Here is a 20,822-nt window from a genome sequence, read left to right as displayed (position 1 = left end):
TTTATCCACAACACTAAAAAAGCAAAGCTATAGATCATTTGGCAGTGCACTTGTGATGTCATCATGACCATCAGGGGATACTGTACTTTGCTTTTCCTGATCCCGTTACTGACTAGTTTAATCGTACAAGACAGACAGTCACAGAGAAGCAAAGTACTAAGTGTTAACCATTCCTCCACAAACTGCTATAAATAAATGTGCAGACAGTTTCATAGCAAGCTGTCAACTCACCAAGAGTAAGAGTGAAATATGAAATTAAAACCACACTACCACATTACATCAGTGCAACAATATGTCAAAACGCAGCATTGGCTGGGTCTCATCTGTCTCTGACAACACAGTTAAAAAAAAAGCACAAAAAAACAAAAAACAGTTAAAGCATTGCTAAAAGAGAAAATGCATTCACCTCTCCCAAATATTCTGCAATACTTTAAATCAAAACAACTGCAGAATGGAAAACTATGACATTTGAGTTTAACACCTCCATAGCCTTTAACAAAACAACAATGCCAAAACCAATACCAACAATTAAAAAAAATCAGAGAGAATACTTTTGAACTGACACAGTTTAACACTAAAAACAATCATTAGTTGTTTTTTCTCTCCAGTCACTTTGTTGTGACTATCGGCGTCACAGAGAGTATTAAAATAACCCCAAACCTCAGAGATGTGAATCAGGCATGCTGTTAACCACTACTCCTGCTGTGTTAAACATTACATGCTAAACATTTCTGCTACATTCAAGGATTTCGATTTAATACACCAACAGTTGCTAAAAAGCCAACCATGTAGTACAGTCAGACAAGCAGGAAAATTACACTCAATTAGAAACCCAAGTCACAGCCTGCCCGAGTAAATGCAAATGCAGATGATTATAAAACACTTTTTTAAGGTAGTCTGTGGCATCTAAAACTGATAACCATATTCAACACATTGATAGACAGTATAAAAGAGCTATTAGAAAACTGAAATAGCAGTGGTCTGCTGTACATTTTGGTACTTTCAGTCAGGACATATTTCACCTCTCACCTTACCATAATGTGGCAATTATAGTAACCGTCAGCACAACAAAAGTGTAATTCAGTGACGTGCCACGTACAGTAGTTATCTAATTCCTACAATATATTCAAATAAAATCATCATACAGCACTCATATTTCAAGTTTGCGCTCCCAAATCAAAGCAAAATTTGAACGACTGCCACAAAATTCACGTCGGTTCTCACACATTGTAAGGTACCGCTTTCAGAATTTACATTGCAGATGTAGGTCAAGTCTTATGATGTCGGGCCTTGCCTTGGAGCAAAAGAAAAAAAAAGTTACTGTGCGTTAATACTGTAAAGGTTTACTCCCAATACTGTTGATGGAGGTCATAAAGAACATTGATTTTCTATGCCTTAAATCCAAAGCCGCGCAGGCAGACAGAGTCTACATACAGTATGACAGCAGGAACTTTCCACCCTCTGAGTCATGGAAAGCTCTGTGTATAGCGCTGCCGTCCCACCTGCAGCTCCCGGCTCATTATTCATCTATATTCCTCAGAAACTCAAATGTATAGAGGGAACAAACATGTACTCTCTCTGTCTCTTTCTGTCTCTCTCTCTTGCATTCTTTTCCCTGACAGGCCCACAATGCAGCGTGCCCCCACCCAACTCCTGTCCTCCTGTAGCGTGGCTCAGTATGTCACGCAACGGTCGCTCTGCCTCAGACAGTTAACGCAGACAAGATTAATTTCCTGATGTTAATTCCAGTCGTAACACAAACACAGAAAAGAAAAGCAGCTCTGCGGCCGTTAAACTGGGTGTGGACCCACTCCACCTTTGTGACTAAGCCCACAACTTTATTTCCAGATTCCTCGCTGGACTGAAAACTGGAATTTATATTTTGCTGGCACCCGCTTTGTTTCTTGTTTCAATTATCTTTGGAAAAAAATCTCTTGAGCTGTTTACATATTTTAGGACTATCAAATTAAATCATTTGTTGCTATGCCATCTTTGCAAAATGAAAACGCACTCGTGTGTGTTTGCGTGTGTGTGTGTTTATCTAGTCAGACTCAGCACAGTTTAAGACATGAATGTAGTGCGCTGTATTAAAAGTTTTTAGAATAGCTAGTGAAAAAATAAATTTCAACCATTCTGAGGTAGAGGCAATCCCTATGATAATCTTGACTTATTTCTGTGAATGTGACTGATTGTGTGCATGAAATTGAACAGTTTGAAAAGACTTAGTCCTGTCCAAGCAGCTGGATGCAAAATCAGATTACTCTCCTCGGACAATCTCTTTTTGTCTGCTACTCGTTTCCTTTGCACGTTGTCAAGGTGGTTCCCAGAGTCATGCGTTGCAAAGAAACCCTCAATTTCCAGCAGATGGTCATGGCACGAGAATCTCATGATCACACCAAGCCGACAGACTCTCAGTTGGATGAAATAATAGAATATGAACTCCCAGCAGAGATAGTGCGTAATAAGGGCGGGGCTTTGACTAAAGCTATTTCCCATGCACAAAAATACAGTATTTTTAAAAACATATTTACCGAAGTATGGGTTGCTAAAAAAAATCCATGTCAACAATGATCAGCATTACCAAAAACCTCTGTATATTGAATGAAAACAATACACAAAAAAAAGTCTTTGGCTTATCCATAGTTTTCCAAAAGCTCAATTCAAAGGACAAAAATCTCAATTTGAATTTTAACAATTTCATGATGCAAACTATGGCCACAATGCCATGGCCTAAATGTCCTTGACCAGCGAGAAACTTTATTATACTATATTTAATCAATACAAAAATTATTTTTTATGAACAATCTCTCCAAAGGCTATGAGTTCATGTTTCTATACCTGTGGTGAATATATTGAGCAGCAGAAGAAGGAAAGCACTACATTGAATGAGTGATGAATGAATTGATGAGTGAAAAGACCATAAATCTATTGCACTTTTAGGGAGACTGGTAGGATGGAACCTATCCCAGCAGAGGAAGGAGCAAGGTAAATCCTGGACTTGTTACCCATGACAGGGCACAAATTATTGCTCGCGCTAACACCTACGAGAGCAGTTTAGCCTTCAGTCAACCCAATGTTTTAAGAATGTGGGAGGAAGCTGACATTAAATTACCATTCAGCAAATCAATCAATCAATCAATAGCTTCAATTCCAAATTTGTTCTTGAATAATTTTAGGGTGGATGTTGCTGTAGCTTCATAGCAGGCACCACCTTCTTTTTATTTTGCAGACTATCTCGCAAATTCTTAATGATTACTTCAATAACGAATATATTGATACCTATGCCCATTGCGTCATGTATAAGGACAAACACAATCCAAACGGAGTTGAAGTGAACAGCAGACAGTTGAAATAGTCCTCATGGGACCGGTCAAAGCTGTCTTTATCCTCAACCCCCCTCCCTTTTTTCCCCCATAAGAAACTGGCCCACTATTTAGAGCACAGGTGTCAAACTCAAGACCCTGGGGCCAGACGCGGCCGGCCACATCTTTTAATGTGGCCCACAAAAGCAAATGATGCACATCAAATTCGTGTTTGTTGCTAATATAGCAAAATTGCCAATGGTCTTCTCTTTATATAACACTAGCAATTGCAAGCATATTTCATTTCAAATAAAATGAAGAATAGTTTAAGCAGTACAACAATATTTTATTTTATTTGTTATTTTATTTTATTATCCCAGTCCAGCCCTGGCAGACACGCGTGGAGAGCTGACACAACCTGAGGGGTAAAAGGGGTGTGCTGAGATGAAACGCCACGGACCTTGAGGGGCAGTGAAAAACGTTAAGGGAGTACAAACACTCTGACAGGTCCAGAGAGGAGCCTCTCCTCTGCTGTGCCTGCCCCAAACAAAAGGCGGAGAAGGTCTGTGACCCTCACATGGAGACCCTCTGATGACCTAGCACAGGCAGGAAACAGGAAGTGTGACCCCTGACCTCTTTGTGGGGGGAGGGATCCTGTTACACAGGAGCATGTGACTGCGCTCAGTGACAACAAGCTCAGGATGTCAGAAACTTCAGCACGAAGAACTCAGCTGTTCATATCTTCATATACCTCTTGGCAAAAACACACAAATAAAAGGAAGAAACACAGTAATAATGTACCAAGACCAACAAAAAAAAACACTGCACTGAGATGGGCAGCAACCTTGTGCCACATAAAGTGAAACAACTGACATTCAAGTCACATGTATGACCATGTGATGTCACGCCATGTTGATGTCAATTGCTCGAGATAACTTAGTGAAGGTAAAAAGTCGAGATGTCTTGGTTTTTAAGTGGCTAATGCGTTTTTCTTACGTCCATTCTTAGCTAAATCATGACAAATGATGCAAAGCAGAAACGAGGACAACACGATGACTGAGCATGCCCGCCACACGGGAAGAAAGACAGTAAAGAAATAGGGAAGTAAAAGGAAGAAGATCAAGGGAAGCAAAAGGAAGAAAGGCAATTTGAATGGAGAGAATAGAAGAATTATTAGTCAATGTAGTCTGTTCTTCATAATAATATAATAAATGACTTTGTGTCATTTAAATTAAATTAGAATTTAATTTTAGCGCAGGCAAGACTTTAAAAAAATAACCCTGCCATGTCATAATGACACAATGTGCAATGGGGTGGCCGTGGTGTAGGTGAGAGGTGACCCTGACTTGAGCCAAAAGGCTTGAAGTGGGGGGAGGGGGGGGGGGCAGGCAAGGGGGTGGAAGTATGGAAGTCTGAGGAGAAATGGGCGGCAGTGGCAGAAGGGATGCTTGGGCCTCATTAGCAGGCAGACTAATTGGGAGGAAAAGGGCCCTCACATGCTCTGTCTGACCTCCCAGCCAGCAGGGGAGAGGGCTGCTTTGGGACTATGTGGACGGACGTCTGGGGGGCAGTGGGAGGGTTATCTGCTTGTTAGATTCCTCAAGTTAAAGAACCAGAACTTCACACAACACCTCCAATCTCAAAGCTAGCATGAAGCCCGAAGCCACCTGAAAGGATAACATGCGTGTGGCGCTTTGACGACTGCGCCTGCATAAATGCCCCCTAGCTCCTCAGAGGTTTACACCAGGTGTCACACTTCATTTAAAAAAACCCTCATGGCTTATCGCCCGCTCACAAATCTAGCAGAATAACAAGCCTCTGCCGCTTCAAGAGTAAACGTACTTCAAGCCACATAAAACCTAGGAGGGCAAGAGGACGAAGGCCCTGAGGGGGTTTGTTGAATAACGCTTGGTAAATAACATCAAACAGAAATCTTTGACTTGAGGGAGCATAATGGCTAAGTGAGCAAGTGTACGTTTACAAAACAGCAGGCCATGTCTGACACCCTTGGTGTCTATTAGTCTGGTTGCAAGCACATTTGAGAAGAGAAAGCTAACGAATGCTCGCACTCTTACGAATCGGCTGCAATTACGCACATGGAATGTGTGTGTCACATAATTTATGGCGTTATGCTCAAACCTGGTTTTATGTCACAGGCATATGTGAAAAGTATTGGTTATAATTATAGGAGCATGCGTGTTTTAAAAAAAAAAAAAAAGTACATAGTACATGTACATGTTTAGTGTGTGTGTGTATTCCATACGAGTTTGCATAATGTGTCACGCACATACTGGCCGTCCAGGCTCTGGTGCCTCTGAGGAAGTGAGACTGTGTGATGGAATTTTTGGCACTCGGGATCTGGTTTATTTTCCACCCTGGATTCCAATTCTACCTGCTGGACTTTCCCAGGTTCTGGCTTCAATTAGCCTGGGAAGCTGGAAAGAGAGGAGGGGATCTTGGGCTTTAGAGGGAAGGACGAGGTGGGAAGGGAGGGAGGCGCGACAGAACTGGAGTCTGTCACACACAAGTCAGCACAGCTGGAGTGTTAGTAAGAGGGCCATAGAGCCAGTAGAGATAAAAAACGCTCCAACTTGTAAAACACTTAAGGTAGAATTCAAAGATGAGTTAATCTGCTAATGAGAAAGCAATTGCCATGAATTAATTGAATGTTGCCAAAATAGCATCCTTACAAAGACTTCTTTCATAGCCATTGTGTTGCTAATGTACCTCTCTAAAGAGTGTCACATTGCCAAGTTGAGTTTGTCAGAAGAAGTCCCAAGAGGTCTGACCCTCTAAATTGCAAATTCATCCAACAAATGAGTGGGAAACGCTCTGTAATCAAAGACCAATCACATAATTGCTCTGTTTTGCCAGTAGCTCAACCATCTCCTGTGAGATTAGTTGTTGGGAGCAGAAACTCGATACTCTGGGAAGTTCAACAGATGTGGAGCAAAAAAAAGCTCATCTCTGAAGAACAAGAAGACATCATCAAAATAATATGCTCTGCTCTCACTTGAAGGGCCTCGTCACGACACGAGAGCTGTCCGGGCCACTTTTCACAACAGACACACAGTGGAGGAGATGTGTTGCCTTGACGTACACTTGACTGCGTCAGCTTTGACATCCTCTAAACTGCACAGACGGGACCTCACACAGTGACAAAAATGTGCCACGGCTCCTCAAAGTCTTGTGTTGCTTCAACAATTTGTGAGGGTAAAACAGCAGACGAAAGCAAATTTCCCTCAATCCATTCAGCGTTACCGCATCATGTTAACCTTGGATGCGGCTCAGCCATGATTAGCAGTGTTAAGCGTGAGAAAAGATATATTTGGATTTCTTTTGTTTTCCTTTGGGTTCCCCAACCAGATAGCCTCTGTGACGATAGATACTCAGATCAATGCTGACAATGTGAGAAACGACACATTTCCGCTGCATACTTGCATTTCTCACGGTTACCGTCATAGTGCACTTGGAGCAGAGAAGAAGAAAAAAAATCGGACATTCCCAGTGCAGCCTGACAATTGAAGATGTGTTTAAAAAAAGGTTATTGGAGGTTTTTGAAACAGCACATCTGAAGTCTGAACACATACAGTCCATACAGAGAAATTAGACAAAGTGATTATCAACTACTTATCACCAGCCACGGCCTTACTTTTGCAAGAGATTGGATTGTTTGGACAGTGTTGTCATCTAAAATAATTTGGTTGCTTTCCACTGTACAGTATTGCTTGGCTCAGTTCAGCTTGGGATAGACAGTTAGTTTTCCCGCTTCAAAATAGAAGACTGTGAAAACCACAGCACTTTCAATGTGTCAGTTGGAATAAGACGTTAACAAACAACAATGGAAGAGAATAAGAGTCTCGTCTATTTACATCTCGACATGTAGCGGTCGGCCAAATTTAATTTCAGAGCAGCAAGAAAGCAGCAAAATGTAGTCTTTGGAGCATAATACTGCAATGGCCCGGTCAAAGGCACAGCAACAAAGAAAGCTAACTTTAGAATGTGTGTTTATTTTTCTCATTTTTAGCGGTGTGTATTTTAGTCATTTTTAGCTGAGCGACCAGAAGTGGTTTGCAAATATGACTCACCAGGTAGGCCAGAAATAGATCCGAGGTGAGCAGATGGTACGTTGCAAGGGTTTTAAGTTAAACTAAAACAAAAAGTGAAAAGGTATTTTTGTGAACAAAATAAAATAGAAACAAAAATGCTTTAAAAAAATAAAGAACTGAAACTACAGTACATTTTTCATCCTAGTCAATTAATTTAGCACAGTTGGGGTTAATTTAAAGGTAATTTGTAAAAAAAAAAAAAAAAAAAAAATCAAATATTTTTTTTCTCAATTGCTTTGGTGCATTTGTCGGATCAAAACTGAATTTCTCAAAACGACTTGTTCAATCTTCATCACTTGTGCACACTGAAAAAGCACTTTCTCATTTCTTTCAACAAGTTTCAAATAATGTCCTGCATCCGGACAAATGATTATGTACAATTCTCTGTTGTTTCCTTTTTGGCAATTATTTCATATTGTCAAGTTGATCATAAAGTATTAAAAGTTGTTGTTGAACTGTCTCACATCACATTGCTGTTAACTCCTCTCTGTATCACAATGAGATGTCAACAAATTAGATTGCAAAGTGAGTCCACACACGAAGGTGTAACTTTTAATTTAGAGTAATTGTCATCATTTTGTCATTGTAATAGAATTGTCATCATTAATTACCATGGGCAGTTTGGCGTTGTAGTTGATCGGGGAAACTTTAAGGCTTCCAATTTGGCATTCGAGGTATATCAAAGTCATGAGGAAGAAACACCACCAGACGTGAAAACAGATTTAAATTTGACACCTGAGACTCACTGCCCACTCACCTTTGTGTAAAAAGCAATCGTCATTGTCATTGATGTGAACGGGCTTCTAATTGTCTTTATCTGGCAAGCACTAACTGCTGTGTAAACACTCTCTGGTGCTGACCAAATGGTGACACCTCTGATGGACCGATTTATTTGGAATGCGGTGTCAAAACGGCAAATTATAGACTTTCTTGTTTACGCCAATTCAATTAGAAAAGCACAAGACAAATATTTGTGAGCCGTGCCTTGAATGTGAAGCACACGTTCAAACAGGGCAACCTGAGATTTATGTAGTGCCGTATGGAATCAACATGGCACGCCTCTGGTCCACGTCCAGGGACATTTAAACATGCTATTTGTGTTGTTGGCATGCTGCAAAAACAGGAGCAGATGAAAGTCTTTATGTGTGAGTTGTAGTCTTTCTCTTCTCCTATCGGATGCTTATTTAGTCCATTTGCATGAGCCCAAAGCCAAGTGGCGCTGAGGCGGAGACCTTGTAAAACTGCTTTTAACTGAACAAGGCCACTTTCTCCAGAGGATGTTTACAACACAGCGACTCCAAGCACTTTGCTTGGTAAAATAACAGAAGTGGGCAATTTATCAAATGAAACTCATCACCACTCAATAATAATAATAATAATAATAATAATAATAAAAGGCATTTAGTCAAAGGAGTGGAGACAGCACGAGCACGAACATTCTGTTGCACTATGACTGTTTTGACTTTGGATTCCCCACAGTTGTTTTCCACACCACCTCGTCACCTTGTTTTTGGGCTGCAAGTCACTGTCACACCACACACGGCAGGATTATCTGATAAGATTATCGGTACTAGAATCAGGGCCAACCCACGATTGTCGAGAGGGGAGATTCGGGGCTGAATTTGGGCCGATTATCCAGCCATCTGACGATTACGTGAACTGAGCAGCACCTGCACGCTTGTGCAAAGTTAAAAACTCCAACCGCAGAGAAGTTGAAAAATAAACTGCTGCAATTTATTTTGGGAGAAATTTGGGAATCCGATCCGTGCAGTGTCTCACATTTGTTGGGAGATGGCTTTGTCATGGTCGAGTGGGGCACGGACAGCAGTGGTTCATGAGCATGAGACAGAACAACCCCTTCATAGTTGGCTGATTTTAACAGGGCTGTAAAAAAGTGGGTGAAAAGTGAGACACGTTGCATATTATGTAACCGAGCTACACTGAAAGGCTGTGCTTAAAAAAACATTTCATTTAGACATGATAAGATTCCCTCATTCTCACCAAATTATCAAATTAGATTGCATTACTGTACTTTACAGAGTCATTTTTGTGTACCGCAGGATAATGATCATTTACTACGTGAAAATTTGTCTTGACAGCTTGGTCATGAATGTTTTGGCAGCCCATGAAATCTGCAATTAGTTTTTCATCAGAGGTTCTTCCCTGATTTATAACTGAAGAAGAGTACGAGAAGCAGATACGAGCGTTCAAGGTGGACAAAAATATCAAGCAATTATTTACAGAACTAAAGCAGACTCACGCGCACACCTAGTACACTGCACTGCAAGTATTATTCATACAATAATGAACATATTATTTAATAATTAGTGTACCTCATTAAATGGACAGTGAGAGTGTGATGTTGATGACAAGGACAACATAATGTTCATGTTTTGACCTGTGCCATCAAAAGTTGTCACTACAAGTCACTTGCAGATATATTTGGTAATGTTTTTGCACAGCAAGCCCTTCCTGATGCAACCCACCTTTTTTTTTTTTTTATCTGATTTTGAGACGAGCAGTGGCTGCTATTAGGGCTCTGGCCAGTGGCCAAGAATCAAATCTAGACCTTCTGCACAAAAGGCAGCAGCAGTGAGAAAATGATTACACATTGATGGGCAAAACTAAGCCTTCTATTTACAAAACAAAACTCCAATCGCCCTAACAGAGTCACGAATGATGAAAAGGGAGTGAACAAACTTCCAAGGATGATGTTAAAAGCCTGACTTTCCAGCAAGACTAAGCATGAGGTAATGCCGAAAAAGAAAATTACAGTCGGAAACCACAAGCCTCTGTATTTTTTCTTGAGCGTCCGCCTTGTCAGAGGAGCTGAGAGGCTCGGCAGCTGCTCTTTGGATCTTTCAGGTTGTTTAAAGCCGGGAGATGCATTGTAATCCACCAAGACAGGCCTAAAGCGCCCGCAGACTCTCTACACACACACACACACACACACACACACACACACACACTTTAGGCAAATGCGTCTATGTTTGGGGTGCTTTGGTGATTTAACATGTTGACAGCTACAAGTTCTGCCACCAAGAAGCAGGAAATTTAGCCACAGCCGCTGCAAGAACCATCTGCCTGCTAACTTTGAGCCTTGGTGCAAGCAGTTCTGTGTCCTGCCAGCCACACTCCAAAAGTTGGTTTCCACGGCGATGACAGTATGAAAAATAGGTCTCCAACCCTGAAAACAGCTGGGACTTACAGTGCAAATAATTTTTAAGCGTCCAAACATTCTTCTTCATCGCCCCGCGAGTGTCCTACACTGGCCGCACGATGTGTGTCTCAGGTGAGACACAAATGGTTTCGCAAGTTCTTGCTACTTACACTTATACAATCAACAAATGTTCGCTTGTCTCGGATGACCCCCGCAACACAGGCGTGTTGACATTGGCTCACAGGTAAGTGTACACACATTACCAAATTCCCGCATTACATTAAAAAAAAAAAAAAACCTCATAACACTCACCTGGTTGATGTGCTTGAGTTTGTCTATCATCTGACTGATGACAGGCTCGAGGGGCTTGTTGCTCCGGGATTCAGAACCCGGCCGCTTCAGGCTGGGCCCCGAAAACCTGACAGGACAGCAATGTATTATGGAGTTGATTTTGAAATAATCGGCACATGGCACTGACATCACGGGGGGCTGCAAGAGTGTAGAAAATGTATTAAGACTACTCAGTATAATTTTGTTTACTTTTGATGATTTTATTTACTTGCTCTTTGCCATCCATCCTCTATAGTGCTTGTCCTCATTATAAAGTTGCGCTGGAACTAAGAGGTAGACAAACATCTCTTCACATTCACCACATTGGGGAATTTAGAGTTTGCAATAAATCTAACACACGTTTCTGTAAGTCGGACTACTTGTAGAAAAGTCAGATAAGGGTGAACATGCAACTGCCATACAGGAACGCCAGAGTAGAGATTTAGGCCCCAAACCTCAGAACTGTGAGGCAGACGTGCAAAGCATTGGTCCAGTGTGCCGCATGCCATCAGTAAAATAATATCAAATCCATCGAAACAGCTTGAAGTTTAGTTTCAAGTCATAAAAATGAGATCAGTGGTTATTAAATGTTTTCAGCGCAGAGGCACAGGAACACTTTTGTAGAAGTCACCTGTCGAGTGGCTACACTGAATCTTCTATGATAAAGAAGAAAAAGCTAAAACCTTAATAACAGCATTTGTTTAAACTACAGTAGAGAAAAAACACGTTAGAGTTCTCTACATTACTAAAACTAGGACTTTACTACCACCTTGTGGAAATTATGTGAATGGCAGATTCTCTCTTATTTTGTTTTGAATAGAGGGCAGAGGTCATGTAAATATACAATTTAACATGAACCGAGTGGCATTCATCTGCGTTTGTAGGTCAGTTACACAATAACATTACTTCAAATAATTAATGGGGAGGAGTCCTCTGTAGTCTCAAGTACAGAAATATTTCATTATTGGGCCACTGATGACAAAGAAAGGAGGAAATGTGGACCTATTAAGGCTTTGTGTGTGGACCACTTAAGAAAATAGTTAGCTCTGGCGTCAAATTGTTGCCATTATAAAATCTCTGCTAACTAATTTTGGTAACATTTCAATGTTCTCACGTCAGTAAACTAACCCTAACCTTGACGAAAAGTACGGTTTGAGATAGTACGTCTGCTCCTGTATCTAATAGAAGATGGACTGGAAAGCATGAGGTAATTGTGTTCCCATATCGCCCTCTATCTCACACACACGCACACACATGCGCACACACACGCACACACACGTCACCTTCAATTTCCATTAATCAGATTTTTTTTCTGTGGACTAATTCCAACTTTCCATTAAATTCAGAAGACATTTTCCGTAATTATTTATTCTTCCTATTAAGCACGATCTCCACCCTTTCCGTTGCTAATTATCTCATTAATAATGAAACGAGATGTGGGATCCATTTAGCATAGGATCAGGGGAGGTGTGGGTTGAAGAGGGAGGAGGATTAGAAGAGCTCTGACTGATGGAAAGGAGCTAAGCTATCCGTAGGTTCATGCTCCTTGCAATAAATACCTGTAATCTTACCAAATGTAACATATTGTAGTAATATTGTTATCTACGTATAACTGTTCTAATTCAGTTCTTTGATCAGATGATTTAACCTAAATTAAACTGGCTGATTCTCACCAGATGTGTAGCTGTTCCCTTCCACATGACTTGAGGGCGCACACCCACCCAAGCTGACAGACATGGTCAGAGGTCACACTTTCCTGTTTTGTGGCTTCTGTTAATAATGCACTGCTGCTTTTCACCACATGCAATGTTATATTGCACAATACATACAAGGTCCTGAAAGTAATTGGTTGATTTTCCCCACAATGCTGTAATTATTCATTTGATTTTTTTTTTAAATTCTCTTTCTGCCAATGTAAAATGTGGTTTGGGGTCTCTGCTTTTTGCTCATGAGTTAAGGTAAGATTGGATAGAACTTGAAAAGTAAATTGGCAGATTTGGCCAGGGACACGTGGTCGGACATATTAGTCTGCTTCCATGGCAACTCGGTTCTCAAAAAAGACTTTGCTGTCCAAGTACCCCCATCATTAAAATACAGTAGCCGCTACTGAGTAGAATAGTGGGCCTAAGTGTTCAACAAAAACGAGGTTGTTGTATATCCACATTGTGTACCATTGTGAATTACGCACAGTTTGAACAATAAAAATTAACTTTAATATGCCACTTTCACTGGGATATGCCCGGTTGCGAATGTTTGGTGGTGGTCTGAGGGGCGCACACTGGCAGTCATGCTTGCTTCAGCCTGCCTCAGTGCAGTCTCGGCTACCTACGTATTTTACCACCACCATCATGGAAATGCGTGAGCATATGAATAATGTACCCACTGTAAAGCATGTGGTGCCCAAAAAAGCATTATATAAATCTGATGTATTATTTTTTTCATAACTTTAACATAGGAAGCTGTCCATAAATAATGACTCAATTAAAAGGTATTGCACATGAAAGTCAAAATTGTACTTAAAATGTAAATATTAAATTATTTAACTTGTTAACTGTACTTAGTGCTTCTTTTACCAAACACTAGAGGGAGCCCACGTACCACACTTTGAGAATCCCAAGTGGTAGAAGAAAATGGATGAGTGATGCGGTTATGTAGAAAATAAACATTCAATAATAAACATAACTTCTTAGCAATATAAACACTTGAGCCAGAATATAAATTCAGCTGCTCAATATAATTCAAGATTTGCATCACACTTACAAGGTGAAATAAAGTGAGCTGAAACTATAAATTTAAATCAAGTTTGTCAGTAAGATGCAGTTCAGTTGATTTTTTTTTTCTATTTCCATTATTTCCAACGGTTCTAGCAACAAATCAAACGACTGGAGGTTTAATATTGAGATTGTACAGATTATCAACAGCCTGCAGACTGAATAATGTTAGACTTCTATTGTACACCAATGCTGTTACAATACATCACCTTGTGTGACCTGAACTAAAATAAGCACTGGTATCTTTTGCTTTTTCTGACCAACTCTTCCCATAGACATTAAAAAATGTTTAGACTCAACAAAGCATTTCCCCTTCCATCGTTTATCTCTCTCGTGTATGCATGGGTGGATATGTACTCTTTGAGATCACACACACCACTCAAATCTATCAGGTATCAGCATGACGCTGTTTGATGTGCTGAAAAAAGTTTCTCCAGTGATTTTAGCTCAGAGTGGTATGGGGGAAACAAACAAAAAAAACACTATATTTAGCTTTAAGGTCACTGCTGAAGTGATGCAAACATCCAGCACTTGATTCTCCCAGGAGCCGATAAAATATTTTCTTTTTCTTTTTTTAACCATGTGAGACAATTGGAAGATGATTCTATCTGGAATGGTTATGGAAGATGATCCAGCACAAATTGAGAAGGGAAAAAAGCACTTGTGTTTTTGCGCACACATGCCATAGGAGGAGACACTGAGAATTGCTTGCTAGGAGGTATTGTAATCATTCCATCATTCACTCTCCTCTGCAACCTTCCTACACGTTCCTATCGCACCGTCCGGTCCAGCTTGTAATCATCCCCTCAGGACAACCCTGCCCCTCCACTAGCACCATGTCTCCTGAAATTCCCTATCTTTGAGGCAGACTCTCTCACTGCAGCTGCCCTCTGGAACAAGAGGTCAAAAAATTCACCCGGAGCACATTTCCTCTAAAACGTGCCAGTGCAAAGATTAAACTCTACAAATAATTTCAAAAGGCAAGCAGTAAAATCTACAGTATGAGTTTGAGAGCCAAATCTAAAATGATGGTGTGAAGGGATGGACGGAATTCAGGAAGTAATAGGATATGGTGTTCAAGAGTAAGGATGAAGTGGACCACCACATGACGTTGTACAGGAAACAAGAGATGAAGGAGAGAATATGGAAACAGGAATTAAGTGAATAATCAAGATGGTAAAAGCATGCCTGATACTGATAGTGTAGTGGAGCCAAAGTCAAGATTTACTCTCAACCTCACTCCCGTGAAGCTCATCAGCTCTAAGCAAACATAACCTCCAGATCACCTCTGATGATGTTTTACCAATTTTTTGTGTTCAGTCTCGCCATTGGGCTATTCATCATCTAGCTGCTTTCCTGTCATTGGGTCTTATTCATGAAAGCTTAGGACATTTATGGGTAAATGTATGCAGAAATTCTCATGGTACTAAAAACTCTCACACTCCGCATTCACGCAAGTGCGTGTGTGAAGTTGATGAATGCCAATTATGTTTAACTGGCCGCCGTTCCCGCCATTCGGTAATTAGCATACAGCTCCGCCCCTGAATTGCCAGGTAAACCATGTAAAGAGAATAATTGCCTACGCATGGTAGCACTGTGTTGACTGCGAGCATGATGCAAGCAAAGAAAGAGCGAGTGAGAAAGAGGAAGTCTACCGAGATCAACATTGAAATCATTTTAGCTGAAGTCGAAAGCAGAAAAAAAAAAAATATTTATAAGTGTTAGTGTAGTGATGTAACGGTGTAAATCAATAGATAGAAAAATATTTTTCATTGCTTTTTACTGTGAAGTCAAGCAGTACATCAAATCCATTCTCTTAATCAAAAGGCTATCAAAACATGGACTACAGTTTAACCTAATGAGGACAAGCACTACAGAAGTCAATAAAATATTTTCAGTTTGGCCCACGTGATTTTTGTGCTCTTCCATTCAAAAAGACAAGCCGTCGACTTACCTGTCTGTCATTTCTTGCCCATTCCAGCAGAGAGAATGGTTTGCTGGAGCCGGCTCTCGGCTGCACAGAGACTCCCCGAGCCCACTGTAGAAGGAGCTGAATTCTCTCAGATTGGAAATGAACTCCCTGAAGAAGGTGAAGCAACAGAATGTCCATCACATGAGTAAACCAGAGAGCTGGCCAATGAGATGAGTCCCATGGGAGAGAGAAAGTAGCAATGTCTCTTCTTCTAATTGGCGTTAATTTAAGTAGTGTTGCACAGGCCAGTGGGCCCGAGGGGCATTGTTACAAAGCGCTGTTACTGCATCACTTACGTGGGGAAAAAGAAACTGGCTGGAATCAGTACAATGTTGTTTTGGCACACAAACAAACTTTTCATCTGAAGCTTGTGGTCTGCTCACCTGCGGAGGCCCCCTAAGGTCTCATCGGGATCTGAGGCTTGAGTTTTGCGGGCCACAGAAGCAGCGGAATGCCCGAAAGGCGGGGACACGACAGAGCGGGTGGACCGCTGCTGAGATTGTCCACACATGCTGCTCACCTGCAGAAGAGAGGGTGAATGAGAGTGAAAGTGCATCCAGCTCCCGCACGTAAGCGTATTTATTGTCACTGCATGTAGCAAGGATGCCACCGCGGGCACTGTCAGCGCTCCATCTGCTAAGCTCCTCTGCAAATTGTCATCTGTTTAGGTGTGTTTATTTTGAGAAGAGAAGAAAGTGAGAATTTGCATAACAAACATGTCATTGTATCATCCGCCAGCCATTCACGGCCTGTTTGAGTTTGTCATTCCGATACTCCAAAACGTGCGGCAATAAAATAAGGCCCCTCGTTTGCCTCGCTCCCTAAATAAATGCCATTGTGTTTCCACATGGGATGTACGTAACAATAATAAACTCACTCTGTCTCCCAGAGATAATGCACTCGGCACACGTTTTGCAGGTGCTATAAACATGCAAATTGTTGTTAATGTTTAGCTGCTGGTTTGAAGATTTGCTGGTGGTTTAATTTCCCCAGGGGATACTGGCCTGCGCTTAATTTTGCCATCCAGCATTTAACAGCTAATTGTGTCTCGCTCTCCTTAAACTGAAGAGACGGCTGCTGCAGCAGCACATTACTGATGAAGACTGTTGGGTCGGTCGACGGCTGACATCTATATTCTGAATATGGTGGCGCGGACCCTCGGGCTCGTTCACATGCTGTCATCTACATGCTCGGGCTGAGTCTCCATAATAGACTTTGACCCCATGACATGAGGATGACCTAATGTAAACAGAAAACACACACACACAAAGGGGAATGAGATGCTCTAAAAAAAACAATCACACAACATGAAGAGCAACATAAAGTTTCAGGTTAAAAGTATCAAATTGGACATAACCCTTCCTCATTGGCAATATTTTGTAGATGTGCGCTTCAATTTGTTTTTGATTAATGCAGGGGGTCGGAGGTGCAGTAGATCGGAGAATGGTCCACCCCAATTCCCGCTGGTCAATCCATAACAACGTATGTGGTTTTAATTTGGTATACAGTTGTTTTACTTTTCTTTTAAATGTATCCTATGTTTGTTGGCTAACTATAGAATAAAAACAAACACATAGACAAACACAATTGTTCACCTACTGTTCGCCAAAATGGAGAAGTCCCCATGGACTCCACAACATCTGTATTACCTTTACAAAACACGCACGCGCACACACACACACACACACACACACACACACACACACACACACACACACGCACACACACACACACACACACACACACACACACACACACACACACACGCACACACACACACACACACACACACACACACACACACACACACACATATAGCCTCTGTTCTCCCAATCTCCCTCTCACGTAATTGTCCCCGTTGCACGGTGCCTGCAGCGGTCGCTGCTACTCCCACAGGCCATGATTAATGTGAGTGGAACCATGTTCCTCTTTTGGTTGGCACATTCTTTGAGAAGCCATGGGGGACTCTGGAAGGGACTCATTCAGCACAGACACCCATGGCAATTGTTTTGAGAATCTTCAAGGATGGGGCACATTAGCGGGGTATTAATGTCACGCAGGGATGGACTAACACAAGCTACAGGGTAGCAGCTGATAAGGCCTGCCTCGGTGGGAGTGCTTGGAAATACCTGCACGGTTTTATCTTCACTGGGCAGCCTGCTGCACTGATGGAGGGATGGGGCTTGTCCACAACTCATAGAACACACAATCATGCTTTGTAATTTGCATGTGTGCACACTTGCAAGCATGCATCTTAGGTCCTCTGGATGTACGTGTCAACATGATGTCAAGCGGAAATAGCAAAAAAAAAAACAAGTTGAACTTTCAACAGAATTCCACTTTACTGGTCATAATTGGTACTTTGTAGTCAGCATCTTTATATTAAGTTTCATTATTATTGTAGGTTCTGTGTTTATTTCCATAAGGGGCTGCGGTTACGGACGATGAAGCAGGATCCAGGTAACGTGTCTCTCAATATAAGGCCTCAAATGTGTCAAGGCTAAAATGAACAGAGCGCAGTCGCGGGTATTTGGCAAGAGGGACTCTCCCAATTGCATTGTTTTGAATGAGAATTATTTTTTTTTTTTTTACAGTATTTTCACGTGACCTTGATTAACCTTGATGAATAGATATTTGACTCATTGAAACATTTATTTAGGAGCTCTATTTGAGTACCCCAAGTCATATAAGAAATGTGCTCAAAAGTTCAATGTCTAGTCTCAGGTGGAATTATTCCGAATTAAGAACTATAATGTACTATACAGTAAATATCAAAACTTACTGTCCTAATTTCAGTACAACTCCAGCTCATAAACGTTGGCTTCACGTCAATGAGACTTAACCAGAAAAAGTTCCAAAGTCATTAGCAGCTACGTAGCAAGGTTATGAGAGTCCTCTTGTAAGAAAAATTGATTTCACAGTTTCCACTCACAGATCTGCAATTGCTGAACCATTCAAAGTTGACTTCCACTATAGACACCGCTTTGAGTACTAATGAAATGGCAAAAAATGATTTGACTGTTCAATACAAAGTACACACACTTCAACCTCACAACTTCCCAATAAGGAGGAAATGTGAAAAGTGATTATCAACATTACACATCAATGAATGTGCCTTTTCGTGCAAATCCTGTGTAATTGAGATTCGCATCTGGTATAGTATTTACCATGGTATAAATGTCAAGTAAATTGGATACATTTGACTGAACTAGCAATCAGCAAGAGAGTCAGGATTAAGTAACTTGATTCACAAAATCATATGAATGTCTTGGGCAAAGATGGCTGTAGTTTCTTTCCTTCTACTCGAATTATCTCAGGGCCTGTTATGTTTTACAAGCTCACACCATGTTTGTTTTTTATTCGAGAATAATGTTTGGATTTCTATGTTCTGTTTCCTCAGTGAAATATTTATTCGGACTTGGCTGGATCTGCCTGCACAACGGCGAGACAATAGGAGCGCAGAGAACAGTGGAACGGGAATAGTTCTAAAAGAATGTGACCGTCACAGTGACAAGACGTGGCATTATAGCGTGCTTGCTGCTCTGTCCGGTGTGAAACAACACGCAACAGACAATCTCCAACAATGCCGGCCAGATCCATCATCTTTGCGTCGCAGCCGACTTCCTGTCTTCATTTGAGCTGAGGCCTGACTGGGTGATGAATGTGTCCCCTGCACTCACTCTTCTGTCCTTCGTCCTCTTGGGTTCACCCGCCTTCCCCCACCATCCTTCTATTCTGTCCCCATCTTTGTCGCGCCTTCGCTCCTCTTTCTCCCGAGTAACTGATAAAAATAGAGCTTCATAAATCATGCATCTTCTCTCACAGCCAAGCGAATGAGCGGCGGAAAAAGAGAGAATGAAAGAACGAGTCTAATATTCAGAGTGAGATGTACAGAGTGAAGTGGCTGACATCAAACTCCGGGAGAAGAGTGGCAAGTTGACAGCGGGATAGATTGGAGCTGCAGGGCTCTTGGCTGCCCTCTCTTTTCTCTCGGAACAGGTGGATTCATACTGGATTTGTGCCAGGAGGAAGAAATGAACATTAACATGCTGGGGGAGAAGGCCGCCAGACTTATGATGGTCACCACCACGCCAGCAGAGTCCATGTTTAAAGTGTTGACAGACGACACGCATCTCTCACTACTGTGCTCAGTCAATCTGTCTATCACTGCGGGTAACAGGTCTGAGAGCTTCCCTGGAGGGCAGATTGAGTGAGAGACTTGAATTCACATGAAACCACCGAACAAGGCACCATGGGAGGACTTTTTTGAAACTATTGAAGCATATTTAAAGAGGAAGATTTTTTTTTCTTTGCATGGTAGATGTCAAAGTCAGGCTAAAACTAAATATTAACTACATATACGTAGCTTGAAATAAAGTGTTCAGTATTTGCTATGCTTTAGTCTTACAAATAATTTGATATCTTTAAACTTGATTTCTTTTCATTTTAAATGAGTTAAACCTAGACCGGGGCTCTCATTCACAAACTGAAACTTATACACACGTTTAGGGTTTCATGCAAAATCTTTTCATTCAGCATTTCAAAGAAACAATCTTCTGGGTCTTAAAAGATCAACTTTCAATGTTACGCTCTTCCAAGTTATACATATCTTATCTTTCCTGTAGACTGATCTGTCGTGGACCCATATTACTGATTTCTATGTCTCTATATCTGATCTCTGAGGCTCTGCTTAGTCCTCAGTACCTCCAGTGACGACTGGTCAGCTGATGTGAGGCACCGGGCAGCTCCGTAGGTAGTGTGAGACAATTTAAAGATTCGAAAACAAACAGAAGAATCTCAAAACAAACTCTAAAATGTACAGAAGGCCAGCATAGGAGGTATAGGTGGCTCCTATGAGCACCGGTTTGGAAGCAAGCCAACTGGAAATACTTGAGGGAGGACTGGCTGACTACAAAATAAAGTGCATTACTGTAATCCAGCCCAGATGTAACGAAGGTATGGATTACTGTTTCTAAGTAATGTTAAAAAAATAAGAGACTTTACCTTAGCCAGCTGCCTAAAATGGGAAAAAATGATTTAACGATTTAATGATTTAAAATCACTGTCCAATTTAAAACCAATGTCAGAGACTTTTGGCTTTAGATAAGGCATCAGGGGTCCCAAGACAGCAGGGAGGGATGTACATGGACCATCAATTCTGTTTTCTTTTCATTAGAA

General features: G+C 41.3%; 1 protein-coding gene across 3 annotated transcripts in view; it reads right to left on the bottom strand.

Moving 5' to 3' along the window:
* gpc3 (glypican 3) overlaps nucleotides 1–20,822 on the bottom strand; it is an 83,616-nt gene that overhangs the window by 21,705 nt on the left and 41,089 nt on the right. The window contains exons 4-7 of one of the 3 annotated variants that reach the window (XM_088387402.1): nucleotides 16,028–16,164; nucleotides 15,627–15,752; nucleotides 10,884–10,989; nucleotides 9,161–9,295 (exon numbers count right to left, since the gene is read on the bottom strand). In XM_088387402.1, coding sequence (XP_088243528.1) covers nucleotides 9,287–9,295; nucleotides 10,884–10,989; nucleotides 15,627–15,752; nucleotides 16,028–16,164 — 378 coding nt within the window. In that variant the 3' untranslated portion in view covers nucleotides 9,161–9,286. Of the gene's footprint in view, nucleotides 1–9,160; nucleotides 9,296–9,889; nucleotides 10,341–10,883; nucleotides 10,990–15,626; nucleotides 15,753–16,027; nucleotides 16,165–20,822 lie in introns of those variants that run through there. The other 2 variants (XM_088387382.1, XM_088387392.1) reach the window with 2 other exon arrangements.

The sequence above is a fragment of the Syngnathus floridae genome, chromosome 1, assembly GCF_059516105.1.
Source record: "Syngnathus floridae isolate MCC-2025c chromosome 1, RoL_Sflo_1.0, whole genome shotgun sequence".
Lineage (NCBI taxonomy): Eukaryota > Metazoa > Chordata > Actinopteri > Syngnathiformes > Syngnathidae > Syngnathus > Syngnathus floridae.
This window is presented reverse-complemented; position numbering and strand designations above follow the sequence as displayed.